Here is an 11,726-nt window from a genome sequence, read left to right as displayed (position 1 = left end):
CATTCCCTATGCACGTGTTACACTTTCCATGAGACCTCACACTGATTCACTGTTAATTGCCATCATCTCGCATCTGTTCATGACAACAGCACAATAAAACCCTAAATTGTTCATTGTAAACAAATAAAAATACACTCCCTTTCCTAAGAAGCCTTTAAAAACATCTTGAGAAAGTCAGTCAGGTGCAGGAGTCCTTTCCTGGCTCTTCTAATCTGCTCGCGCTCCTTGGTGCACTCCACGCCCAAGATTTTCCCCAGATTTGTGAAGCCAGGAAGCTTTTACCCGTCCCTGTGGTGTTCAGTACCCAACGCTGCTCTGGAGACGCTTTCCCACTTCTGCACGACACACACGGTGGACAAGATGAAGGTGCTTTGCCTCCTCATGCACACCAGGAGGTGACTTCTATATTTTTACATTATTTGTATCCTAAAAATGTGCAGATAGTGTCAATTATGCCATCGTTAATGTTGATGCAGAACCAGGCAGCGATCAGACAATTTGATTGCAAGAAATTTTAATGGCTCAACCCGGCAAAAAACTTTAAATTGATTTAATGAGAAAAAAAAAAGAAAAAAAAAAAGAGGAAGAGAGAAAGCAGAGACTTTCATTTAACAGCTGTATTCTCTTTAATTGAGTAACAATTTCACTTGAAATTTAACTTGTCTTGAATCCTACCTAGTTCACCCGGGTTAAATCCTGTGCAGACCAAGTCACCCCGCTAAACTCTGTCATTTCAATTGCCCTTTTTTTTTGCCACGCCCGGGGGAGCAACCCGGAGGGGTCCCTCAGCGGGGAAAGGGGGGACCGAGATCAGCCCCCCACGCGTGCCCGCGGGCTCCCGCTCCATCTGCCGGCGGCGGGGGCAAACTGCCGCCTGACACCCCCACCTCCCCCCCACCCCGCCTTCCTCCGACCCCCGGCCCCGCCGCAGGGGCAGGAGCAGGCCCCACTCATGACCCCCCGCGGGGTACAAACACAGTGCCCCACACCACCTCACGCCGCATCCACCCTCCCCACCCGCACTCCGCGGAGCGCGGGGAGACACAGCCGGTCCTACGCGTGTTTTGCGCACCCGCGGGGCTGGCGTCGGGGGGGTGAGAGGGATTGAGCTCCTTGCCCCGGGGCCGCCCACCCGACCCTCGCCGCTCTCCCCCCGGCCCCGGGCGTGCGGTGGCCCCGCGTGTTTGCCCCACGCGTCGGGGCGGAGCGGGGCCGTGACGCGGCGGCGGCGGGGCTATAAAGCACCTGCAGCGCTCGCCGGCTCCAGACGCACCGCGGCGGCTCCGGCTCCGGCAGTGCACAGAGAAGCGGCGGGAGAGGAGGGGAGAAAAAGGAGGAAAAAAACCCAAAAAAACCTAGGGGAAAAAAAAACCCTCAAGCCTCCAACTCTTCCGTCCCAGCCCCACGCCTGTGAGACCCGCCATGCCCAGCCACCCTGCCGGCACCCTCCTGCTGGCCCTCGCCCTCTGCGTCCTCCTGGGAGATGGTGAGCCCCGGCTTGAAAGGGGGCTTGGGGCCTGCCCTGGCTGGGGGACCCCTCTTTCACCCCCACTCGGCCAGAGGAGTGGGGCTGCGTGGTGGGGGCAGAGGGTGTGGGGTGCATTGCAGGGGGGCATTGCTCTGGGGGTTGCCTCTGCAGCTGCCAGGGTGGTGCAAATCTTTAATAAGCCCACAGCCTAATTGGTAAGGCTGCACCTCCTGTAAAACTGCCTGCATATTGAGATCGCCGTAATCCTTACCGGAGGTGTAATTGTGGAGGTGACAAACCGACGGGGCACTCCAGTGCCCTGTGCCGAGCCTGCAGCTTATCCCTTCCTCCTGCAACTCATCCCTCCCTCCTTCTGCCACAGGTACGGGCCATCCTCCGCCAGAGTCCCACCTGGCTGCCCACCCGAGGACCAAGCGATGTTCCTGCAACAGCTGGCTGGATAAGGAATGCATTTATTTCTGTCATCTGGACATCATCTGGGTCAACACCCCTGGGTGAGCATGAATGAGGCTTCTAGCCGGGGGGTGGCTCTGCTGATGAGTAAGTGACTGTACTTTCAGATGGAGGATGGGGTTAGGTTAGAGAAGATGAGAAAGGGTGAGTGCTGGGAGGCTCTTGTAGCACCTGCTGTGGGGAGCATTGCAAGTCCTGTCCTTTCCAACATCTGGAAAGGGACAAGCTGTGCTCCTGCTCGGGACTGGCAGTTTAATTGGCAGGGCAGGGGGGCTCAGGGCACTGTTTCCTCCTGGGTTCAGCTTTTTCTGAGATTTGTACCTCTGGAAGCCGAAAGCAACAACCAAGATGTTGTAGCTGCAAGTCAGAAAGTTCCTCTGCCTGCTTGCAAACTGGAAGCCTGGCTGCTGGCTGCCAGGATCGTTAATGAGACAGTGGTGGGCTGGCACTAAGGTCCTGTGGCTGCCAAGTCCTGCCCTCAGGAATGCTATAGCAGCTTTCCAGCAGTTTCAGACCAATGGCCAGCACACTGGAGCAAAACACATGTACTCAGGTGTGGTTATAATCATGCTCGCTAACGTGCAATTACAACTCGCTGCTTGCTCAGAGAATAGTTGCAGTCCCTGCCAATCCTAAACCCTCTGGGAGAGTAGATTGTGATCAAGGATGGAGCGGGAATGTGCTAACAGCTCTGAAAGCATGCTGTGATCAGAAGAACCTGTTGTGGCCCCAAGACATCTTCATTTGTACTATGTCCTGTGTGTTAAAACCCACGGGGGGGTAGAGGGGGAGCCCTGAAGTCTCCGTGCTTGAGAAACTGGCTGCTTGCTGCTGGTGGGGCTGGCGAGCTGGGGCAACCAGGCTCCTCCTGCGCTTTGCCAGCCAGGTGAGCTGCCAGCTCGCCCAGCCCGAGCAGCGACCCTTGCACGGGTGCCTGGGCTGCTGCAAGGGGAGAAAATTCCACTTGCAACCCAGCACATACTGGCACGGCAATCTCCCTGGGAGGGGTAGGGTGGGGAAAACAGGAGGGGGGGAGAGGAGCTGGAGTTAAAGGCTTAGACATATCAGTGACCTTTTCACCTTCTGCCTATAGATGATTCTTTTATTATCCTGGCACTGGCTTGGCTGCCTCCCAGGACTGTGTTATAAACCTGTTGGCTAATAAAAAAGTTCGCTGCATAGATGATTTCTTTTGTTTTGAACAGCCACACTGCTCCCTATGGCTTGGGAAGCCCGCCAAGGCGGCGCAAGAGATCGCTGGGCAGGTGTGAGTGCTTGCACTCGAGGGACAGCATCTGTGCCACCTTCTGCCACAAGCCTGGGTAAATTGGGGGGGGAAGGGGGGTGAAGGGGAGGGGACTGGAGATGTCCCTGGGGGCCACTCGGTGAGGGTGCCAGCAGGCAGGGGAGTCTTGGGAGCTGGAGTAACCATGCAGCCTCCCTGGGGAGGGCTGTGCAGCTCTTAGCAAACAGCTGGAACTCGTCTAGTGGCTTTTATACCCCTCCCAAGAGGCCCTGGCAGAGCGCCACTGGGGTGTTTTTGTTGTACAATAGTCTCTTTGCTTGCTGATATGAAGCAATGTTGCCTCCGTCCCTCCTGCCAAGGAGGCTGAGGAAGTGCCGGGTGCGCTGGTGGGACAGGAGGAGCTGTCGGATGCTGGGAGAGGGACCATGGAGGGTGTGAAGCTGTGGGACACAAGCATCTCCTGCATGGCTTGGGTGGGAGAGGCTGCAGGAGAGCAGGGCTGCTGAGAGCTGTGTCTTGGAAGGCAAATATCTTCTGGAGCCAGCTCATGTTATAGTGCACGTGGGCTCTCGGTTGTCTGGCTTCAGGCAATGGCAGAGAAGGGTGCTTACAATGGGGAGGTGGGGGACAAAGTCATTGTAGAGAGCTGTCATTAATTTAATGTCAAGGCAATAGTTAAAATCCCCAATGATTAAATAAGTCTGAATAGAGAAAGGATAGAAGTAAAAGTGAGCTATGAATAGCTCTCAAATCGCTGCAATTAACCCTTCAAAAACATGCATTCAACTGTCTCAGTCTGTCAGTGGTGACATTAGAGCAACGCTCCCCCAGCACTTGGCTGGATGTGAGGGCTCACGCATCTCCTCTTGCTCATTAGGTACCTCCAGAGTCTGAAGGTCCCAATAACGGGAGCATCAATGAAGTCTCTGCAGAGTGGTGATGTGAGACCTTCCCATCACGGCCTGCTGAGAGCTCTCAGGTGAGACATTTAAACCCACTCCCAAAGTCCCTCATAAGCACTTTAAAATCCGGGGTTGTAACCACTGACTGCAATTGCTACCGGGATTTGACCTGACTTCCCCCTCTCGTCTCCCTTTAAATGAGGAGACGTGGCTATTTCTGGTCTCCGTAGAATTGAAATCTAACAGCTAAGGGAACAGGAGTTTCTTGTCTCCTCCAAAACAAGTGGAATATTGCATAAAATGTAATTCTTAATTGGAGTGGAAAGTCCGCTGATACGGTACAGGCAAGTGAGTGATGTATGATAAGGGGGGAAGGATGGCATCACCCAGGAAAATGATAGACTGGGCAGCAGCTTTGGACCAAAGGAAATAGCTTTTCTCACATCACATCACTGAATTTTGGAACTTGTTGCTGGAAGGAACCATGGACTCCAGGAGTGTAAACGAGTTAAAGGGAATTGGCAAATTGAAGGAAGATTGGTCCATTGGTGGCAGTTAAATCAGCTGCAATGAGAACAAGTTCTGAAAGGCAGATCTGGGGTAGCATCACTTGGGTCATGCCCTGCTGCAGGACTCCTTGAATCCCCTGCCACCGGCCACTGGTGGAAAGGGGATATTGGGCTCAATGGGTCTCTGCTGTGGCTTAATACAGCTGCAGCTGGAAATTCTTCCTCTTCCTTCCCCCATCTTCTACCTCAAAATAAGTCTTGGTAGTTAAATATCATAACATGGGCTGTTGCTGAGTAATGGGAAAACAGACTGGAGAATGAGCATCGTGTCTCTTCTGTTCCCAGGGATGTGGCCGTCCCCAGCCTGCAGACTGGCGAGCAGCGGCACCGCTCTTGGAGGAATGCACAGCCAACGGTTTTGCCTTGGAAGAAGAAGAGATAAGAAAGGGGTGCATACCACGTTCACCAGAAGAATTTGGAGTCCTGCGGGTGCTGCTAACTCCGCTGTCGGTAGTTAGAGCTGAAGGAAAGGCCATGAGAGGAAGGGGGAAGAAGTGGAAGTCTCCATGCTCCTGTTGTGTGAACCAGTACTGCATGTGCTTCAGAGACTGTTGTAAAGGGAAAGCTCTCTCTCTAAACAGTCGTAGATGTGTCATGGAGCTGAATTGTGCCTTTTTGGATCAGACAAGGTTCTTGCTGGGAGAGCGCCAGCTTAACTCTGCGCTGGAGTGTGAGGCAGAGGGCCAGCCCCCACTGGGAGGTTGAATCACTTAGAAACCACTTCTGGATCTGGTGGCACTGAGCCCTGTCACTGCTCTGCACTTGGGCCACATCTGAGCATGGTTCCAGCCTGGCCCCATTCAGAGGTGGTTTGGCTGGTTGTTATAGACGGGGTTAAACTGCCTCCATCATGAGCCCACCTTTGCACTTTGTTCTCTTACTTGTCAGACAGTGCCATGTGCGTATGAATGAGACTCCCATGGTAAAAATAGCTCCCAGTTTTTATTAAAAAAAAAAAAAGTCTGTATCATCTAGAAGCCTGAAAGCCACCTGAGCAGTCAATGGCATTCTTTGGCTGAGAAATTCACCAAAGGACTGTCCTTAAGTGGCTCTGTTTTAGGTGGAGGATAGTTTGCTTCCACCAGAGCTTGTGTCAAATCCAAGCAGGACCCCTGCCCTTGCCAGGGGAAGCTGGATGGGGCTGTGATTCTGCAGCAGCCCCCCTGGGTCTGAGGCAGAGCTGAGCTGCTCCTTTGGATGTGTTCAGTGCTGGGAATCTGTCTCGCCTCCTCTGACGTGGCCTTAGCGGGGTATAGTACTTCCAGGTCTTAACATAATATACCAGCTTTCTTCCAGCTCTGCCTGAAAGGAAAGGCTTGGGGCAGAGAAGGTGGGTGGTGGGAAAATAGCACGCAAAGGCTTGCTTGCTGCTTCGCTTAGATCAGGTCTCCGAGTTGAACTCTGTATTAAGTAATTGACTGGTATATGGATAGCATGTCGGGATGAGAGGAATAGAGAATGCATTAGGCAAGGGCAGCCAGGTGGGATTGATGTGGAGCAAAGGGTCGCTAAGAAGAGAGCACAGCGCTGTCTGCACAGCTGTAGGTTTATCTAAATCACGGCCGCTTCCCCAGGCTGGGAGCAGCATGGAGCTGCGGGCCCAGAGGAGGGAAGAAATAATTTGGAAAAAACACTGACCCCAGGACCTAGAAACCAATCTTGCAGGCAAACACAATCTCAAGCTCTGGAGCTGTATCACAAACGCACTTTTGTTTGCCTAGGTGGATTAACTTCTATTATAAATTGTGGCTGCAGTTGTCATCTGGTTCGTGCAGATAAATAATTGCTCTCCAGGAACCACTGTTGGGTCCCCCTTGCTGCCCAATCCAGTATTACACAGGAGCATTTGAAAGGGCTGCTTGAAGTTGGTGGTGGACCAAAATCTGTGGCTGTTGCAGATGTAGTCCCATTGGACGTAAAAGAAATACTTCCTTGATTTTCCTTTATGCCCTAAAGGGGGGAAAAATAAGACCAATTGATTGTATTCTAAATGAAACAGCAGACTAATCATTTGGTCCCCAAAGCTGCCGAGGAACTTTTTTACATTTGACCTTCTGAAGGTTTGAGACATTCTGAAAAAAATCCTGAAAGGGTTTGTTCCAGAGGGAACTTTGCACATGGTTTAATGTGAGCCTAGTAATTTAAAGTAAAACTACTGCTGTAAAGTACTATGTATATCTCCTTGTGTGTATAATGTCTCACCTTTAAGTGACTTACTGCACACATGCCATATGTAGCATCCTGAAATCTGTATATTTATTTAAATCTATTGATTTTTTTTGACAGTAATTTGCAAAATTTAATTTTTAATAAATAATGACAAAATCAATACCATGTTTCTTCCTTATTTGATAGCTGGGTGGTGGCAGATGAAGCAAAAGAAACTCAGATGGAGAAAGTAAGTGGGAACAGCAAAGCTGGGTGAGAATGGGGAGACTCTGTAGTCTTGTCAACAGTCCTGAGCAATTTCAGTTCAAAGTGACTCCTTAGCTCAAAATAAATACCTTGTTCCTTTCTAGACATCTATGGGAATATAGATGTGAAATGGTCCCCAAGCTGTTGTGCTTAAGGCTGTGGATGCTGAGACCAGCTCAAGTCCTTGTTCCAAGGGATGCTGTAAATGTTTTCCTGTGGTTTAGTCCTTTGCCTCAGATCCTCTTACCAGCTCTGTGTCAACATCACAGGGACAGAGCAACCACACACCCTCTGCTGCACCCACTAACTTTTAGATCTGAGTTTTGCAGATTGATTTTAATTCTTTTTTTTTCAGTACAATTAAAAAGTCATCATCCATTTGATGGTCCTTGGCATGAAGACCTCACCATAGATTATTCTGGTGTAGTTAACTCAGTGAATCTCATGGCGCGGCCATGAGACGGGAACAAAAAAGAAACATTAATGTAATAACCAGCACTGTACTTGCCACAGACACAGAACCATGGCAGGCACTTCTTTGTGGGTTTCCATGGCTTCCTGGGAACAGGAGTGCAGAGAGCTACAGCCCCATCCTTTCCTGTTGCCCGGCTTTCTTGGCTGAGGTGCATCACCCATGGCGAAGCCTCCACCCTGGGGCTTGTTCTTAGTGTGCAAAAATCAGATTCCTTCACGTTTCTATGACAATAAGTCATAGTTTCTATGACTTTAATGATAAAGTTCCATGACAAACAGGACCTTGAAGTACAGCTAAAAGGGGAAAAAAGGTACCCTGAAACACTGCAAATTTCCTATGTATAATATCCAAGGTGCAATTCTCCCCTCTTCTGCTCAGACTTGTTCTGGAACAGGCCTGAAAATTTTGCTTCTTTGGGGCAATTTCCACAGTGTCCAGCTTGAACTGATTTCAGGTGGTGTGAATGAAGAAGCTGAGGGCTGTTGGAAATTCATTCATTTCCCAGGAAAGATTTCCCTGTCATCCGGAATGTCTTTTGAGCCAGGCTTGGGCCAGCCTTTTGTTTGTTTGTTGTAAATCGCAGAAGAATTATGGCCTTAGTCAGCCCTTGGTCTCAGAGAATAAAGCATCCCTGCTCAGGCCACTCATGGCCCAGCCACCTGTGAGAGTGACAGCACAAGGGGAGCATCGCATTTGCTGGAGGTGTGACCATAAGAAATGCTCTCCAGCCCTGCTACAGAAAGTGAGCTTGAAGCAAAGCATTCAAACAAGGAGATTTTGAGCTAATTCATTTGTCAGTGGGTTGTGGGGTTTTTTTATAGCCCTAAGATCAATGAACAGAGGAAAAATTCCAGATAGGGCTGAATGATGGAAAATCTTCCAGGGCAGGCTCTCTACATTCACTTGGGAAAATTTAGTCTCAGTGTTGAGCACCACAGAAGGAAATACTGGAAGTCTGGAAGTATCTGGATAACCAAGTTAAAAATACCAAAGGCCAGACATCCAGAAAAGTCCCCCAAGGCTCAGCAGACCTCTTTGACTGGATGTTATTTAAGGCTCCTCAGCTGTCCCACCCAGTGCTGAGGAGCGACCTGCTCCTGGCATTAACCCCATGGTGTTCCCTGGAACAATGCCAACATCTGTGCAAAGCCCAGCCCTTCAGGTACAGTTTTAATTACAAGAGCTAATTAGGTTATCACCCAAGGGAAAAAGAGAAGGGAGATGCTTAAGAGCATCTTAATTAGGGTGAAAAGGGAGGACGAGCTTATTCTGAGGTTATGGAACTCAGTGATTCAATTCAGATTAGCTGAAATAGGTTGAAGGAGGTGTATTTCATAAATTCTTACATATAACAAGTAACAATAGAATAATAAAGAAAATAACTTTATTAAAGAGGAAAATCCAGGAGAGCAAGGAACTTCCAAAGCCAGTTCTAAGTATAAGTTCTAGGGTATCTTTCCTAAGATACAACTTTTTAAGCAGTCCATCTTATGATTGACAATTCCTATAAAAGTGAACCTCCTGTGCCCTGCATGTGACTGTGGCATTTTTCTGCAGCAGGAGTTCCTGCAGAAGAGCCTTTATAGATGGCCCACAGGAGCTCTCCCTCTGTACCATGGGACAGTTCTGGCCTCATCAGGTCAGGCAATATTTTTTTTGGTGGGACTTTGTTCATGTCTCACATTTGTTGAACTGATAGGTTCTGCTCAGAAAACACATTGACGTAACAAATAGAAGGATGCTTTGAGTGAGGGGTATTTGGGAGGATGCCTTTTCAAGGCCAGTCTTTGATGCTTCCCTGGAAGGAAGAAGCTGTCCATGGCAGGTATCTGTTTTGCTAGATTATTCTGCATGGCATTTTATAATTTTGCCCTGCTTTCGTTTGGATCACCCTGCAGGAGAGCTGGGCCTTATGAAATAAGACCTATGGTGCAACAGGAGGGGAAGGGACACTGAATAATGGGTGCAGAGTGATACCTTGCCATGGGTCAGCAGCTGGTCCCTGTGCCTTTGGTTTTGGCATCTCTGGCCAGAGCTATGAGGTCAGTGGCTCCGTGGAGGTTGAATATGGTCCATTAGTATCCACTCCGGGGACAGTACTGGTGGTCGGCACAGCACCTGCATCTCTATCTATAGGATTTAGTCTATTAGAGAAATCTTTCACTCCTGCACAGGACTAAAGCCGAAGCTGCAAGGGTCTGAGGCAGATGTTCTGTAAAAGGTCTTCTCTCTGGGAAATACCTTCTGTGAACACTTGTGCTCTAATGCCAAGCTTAGAATAATGAAGTTCAATGGAAGCTTCTCAGTGTCCTCCACTACCAAGAGGTGCTCCAGTCATCTTGGCTGTGGCCAAGGTGCAGCCCTGTGGTTTGGTTTGCACCCTACAGATTATGGCAGGACATGGCATGTGTCAATGGGTAGTTCTAGCCAAGGAAACAGAGGGCTTGATTTAACTTCTGTGTTTAAAGTTGCTAAATCTTGTCTTTAGCACCAGTGACCTTGGGTATGAAGATTATTGACTTGACTGGGTGTCTTGAGCTGGCTGGAGTGAGGAGCAAGGGGATTTACAGTAGATGTCAGCTCCATAATTCATGCCTTCTGCCACAGGCTGGTGAGCTCTCAGTGGTCAGCTGCATCCCACATCTTCAGGGTCTCCTAGATGTGGGGCAGGGAAAGCCATGGGCTCTTTGGATGGCATCACAGTAACCGATCACAGCCTGTCTTATCTCATCCAGGCAACAGTGAAGTATAAAACACTGAAATACTAGGGAACTAGGTCTCAAGTTTAACCCTTAATCCCTTAATCTCTTCCTTTAAGAGGTTATTGGTGGGAAAGCTGAGCCAGGCAGAGCTGCCATAAAACTGTTAGGTGAAGCACGTCTCTATCTGTCACACCTTCCTCTGGCACTCAGCAGGAGCGTTGTACTGCCTATGGGCCTGTTTGAAGTCCTTTCCTCAATCACAGACCTGCTCACTGCTGAGTAACTGGGTGTCTCTCACCCGTCTAACTTCTGCAAGACCTTTGAGAAGACCTTACAGCCACACCCTTATTGAAAGGAAACGGCATGTTCCTCTTCAAAGCGCTGCTTCATCAGGTTGCCCTGCAAAGGCGAGATGGTTTCACTGACCTCCCTGAGGGAAAGGGGTGAGGTTGACTTAACAACCTGCAATAGGTCAACCCTGCACCCTTCTGTCCTCGTCTCCCCTTTCCCCCCTAGCACTGACTCTGATGGTAAACCAAACCCCACTGGGCAAACTGAGCTGATAGAATTGAAGTGCTGGAGCGTGTCCAGAGGAGAGCTACCAAGCTGGTGAGGAGTCTAGAGAACAAGTCATACGAGGAGAGGCTGAGGGAACTGGGCATGTTTGGTTTGGAGAAGAGGAGGCTGAGGGGAGACCTCATTGCCCTCTACAACTACCTGAAAGGAGGTTGTAGAGAAGTGAGTGTTGGCCTCTTCTATAGGATAATGACAGGACCAGAGGAAATGGTCTGAAGTTGCGGCAGGGGAGGTTTAGATTTGATATTGGGAAGAATTACTTTACTGAGAGCGTGGTCAGGCACTGGAACAGCCTGCACAGGGCAGTGGTTGAGTCACCATCCCTGGAGGTATTTAAGAAACGTGTAGGTGCACACTTCAGGACGTGCTCTAGTGGCATGCTCTAGTGGCTGAGATTGTAGGGGTTTTTGTGTGTGTATGGTTGGACTCGATGATGTCAGAGGTCCTTTCCAGCCATGACAATTCTGTGATTCTGTGAAATCCAGCTCAGGAGAAGCAAGGGAGGAGGTTTCTGAAGGTTGAGTGGCCTCAGCTGGGTCAGATGAGTCTGGAGCTGGAAGATGATGCCCCATGAGCAGCCAGATATCTGGCTGAGACTGAAATGTGGGAGGCCACCAGGACCATCAAGCTTTTGCAGGTAGAATTTACCATAGAAATGGCTTTGGTTTCTCATCTCAGCTGATAGCAGGATGCTTGTGAGAGGGTGGAAGCTGAAGCAGAAAATTTAAATGGGCACAGTCGGATTAAGTAATCACATAGTTTAAAACTGTATTTATTACCTGTTCTGGGTAATGAATACAGACTCATGACCCACCCTGGCAATGAGCTCCAGGTAAGTGTATCCTTGATCCCACAAGGAGCATGGTGAAACATGGGAAGTGTGAGCAGCCTCAGCAACA

The 11,726-nt window shown here is 49.6% G+C and overlaps 1 protein-coding gene across 1 annotated transcript; it reads left to right on the top strand.

Annotated features, from left to right (window-relative positions):
- The first annotated feature begins 1,422 nt into the window (after positions 1–1,422).
- Positions 1,423–5,041, top strand: EDN2 (endothelin 2). The gene is made up of 5 exons (XM_074162200.1): positions 1,423–1,486; positions 1,851–1,983; positions 3,148–3,264; positions 4,066–4,167; positions 4,945–5,041. Exons 1-5 carry the CDS (start codon positions 1,423–1,425, stop codon positions 5,039–5,041), a joined length of 513 nt encoding a protein of 170 aa, XP_074018301.1.
- The last annotated feature ends 6,685 nt before the right edge of the window (positions 5,042–11,726 follow it).

This window comes from Numenius arquata, chromosome 21, assembly GCF_964106895.1.
Source record: "Numenius arquata chromosome 21, bNumArq3.hap1.1, whole genome shotgun sequence".
Lineage (NCBI taxonomy): Eukaryota > Metazoa > Chordata > Aves > Charadriiformes > Scolopacidae > Numenius > Numenius arquata.
This window is presented reverse-complemented; position numbering and strand designations above follow the sequence as displayed.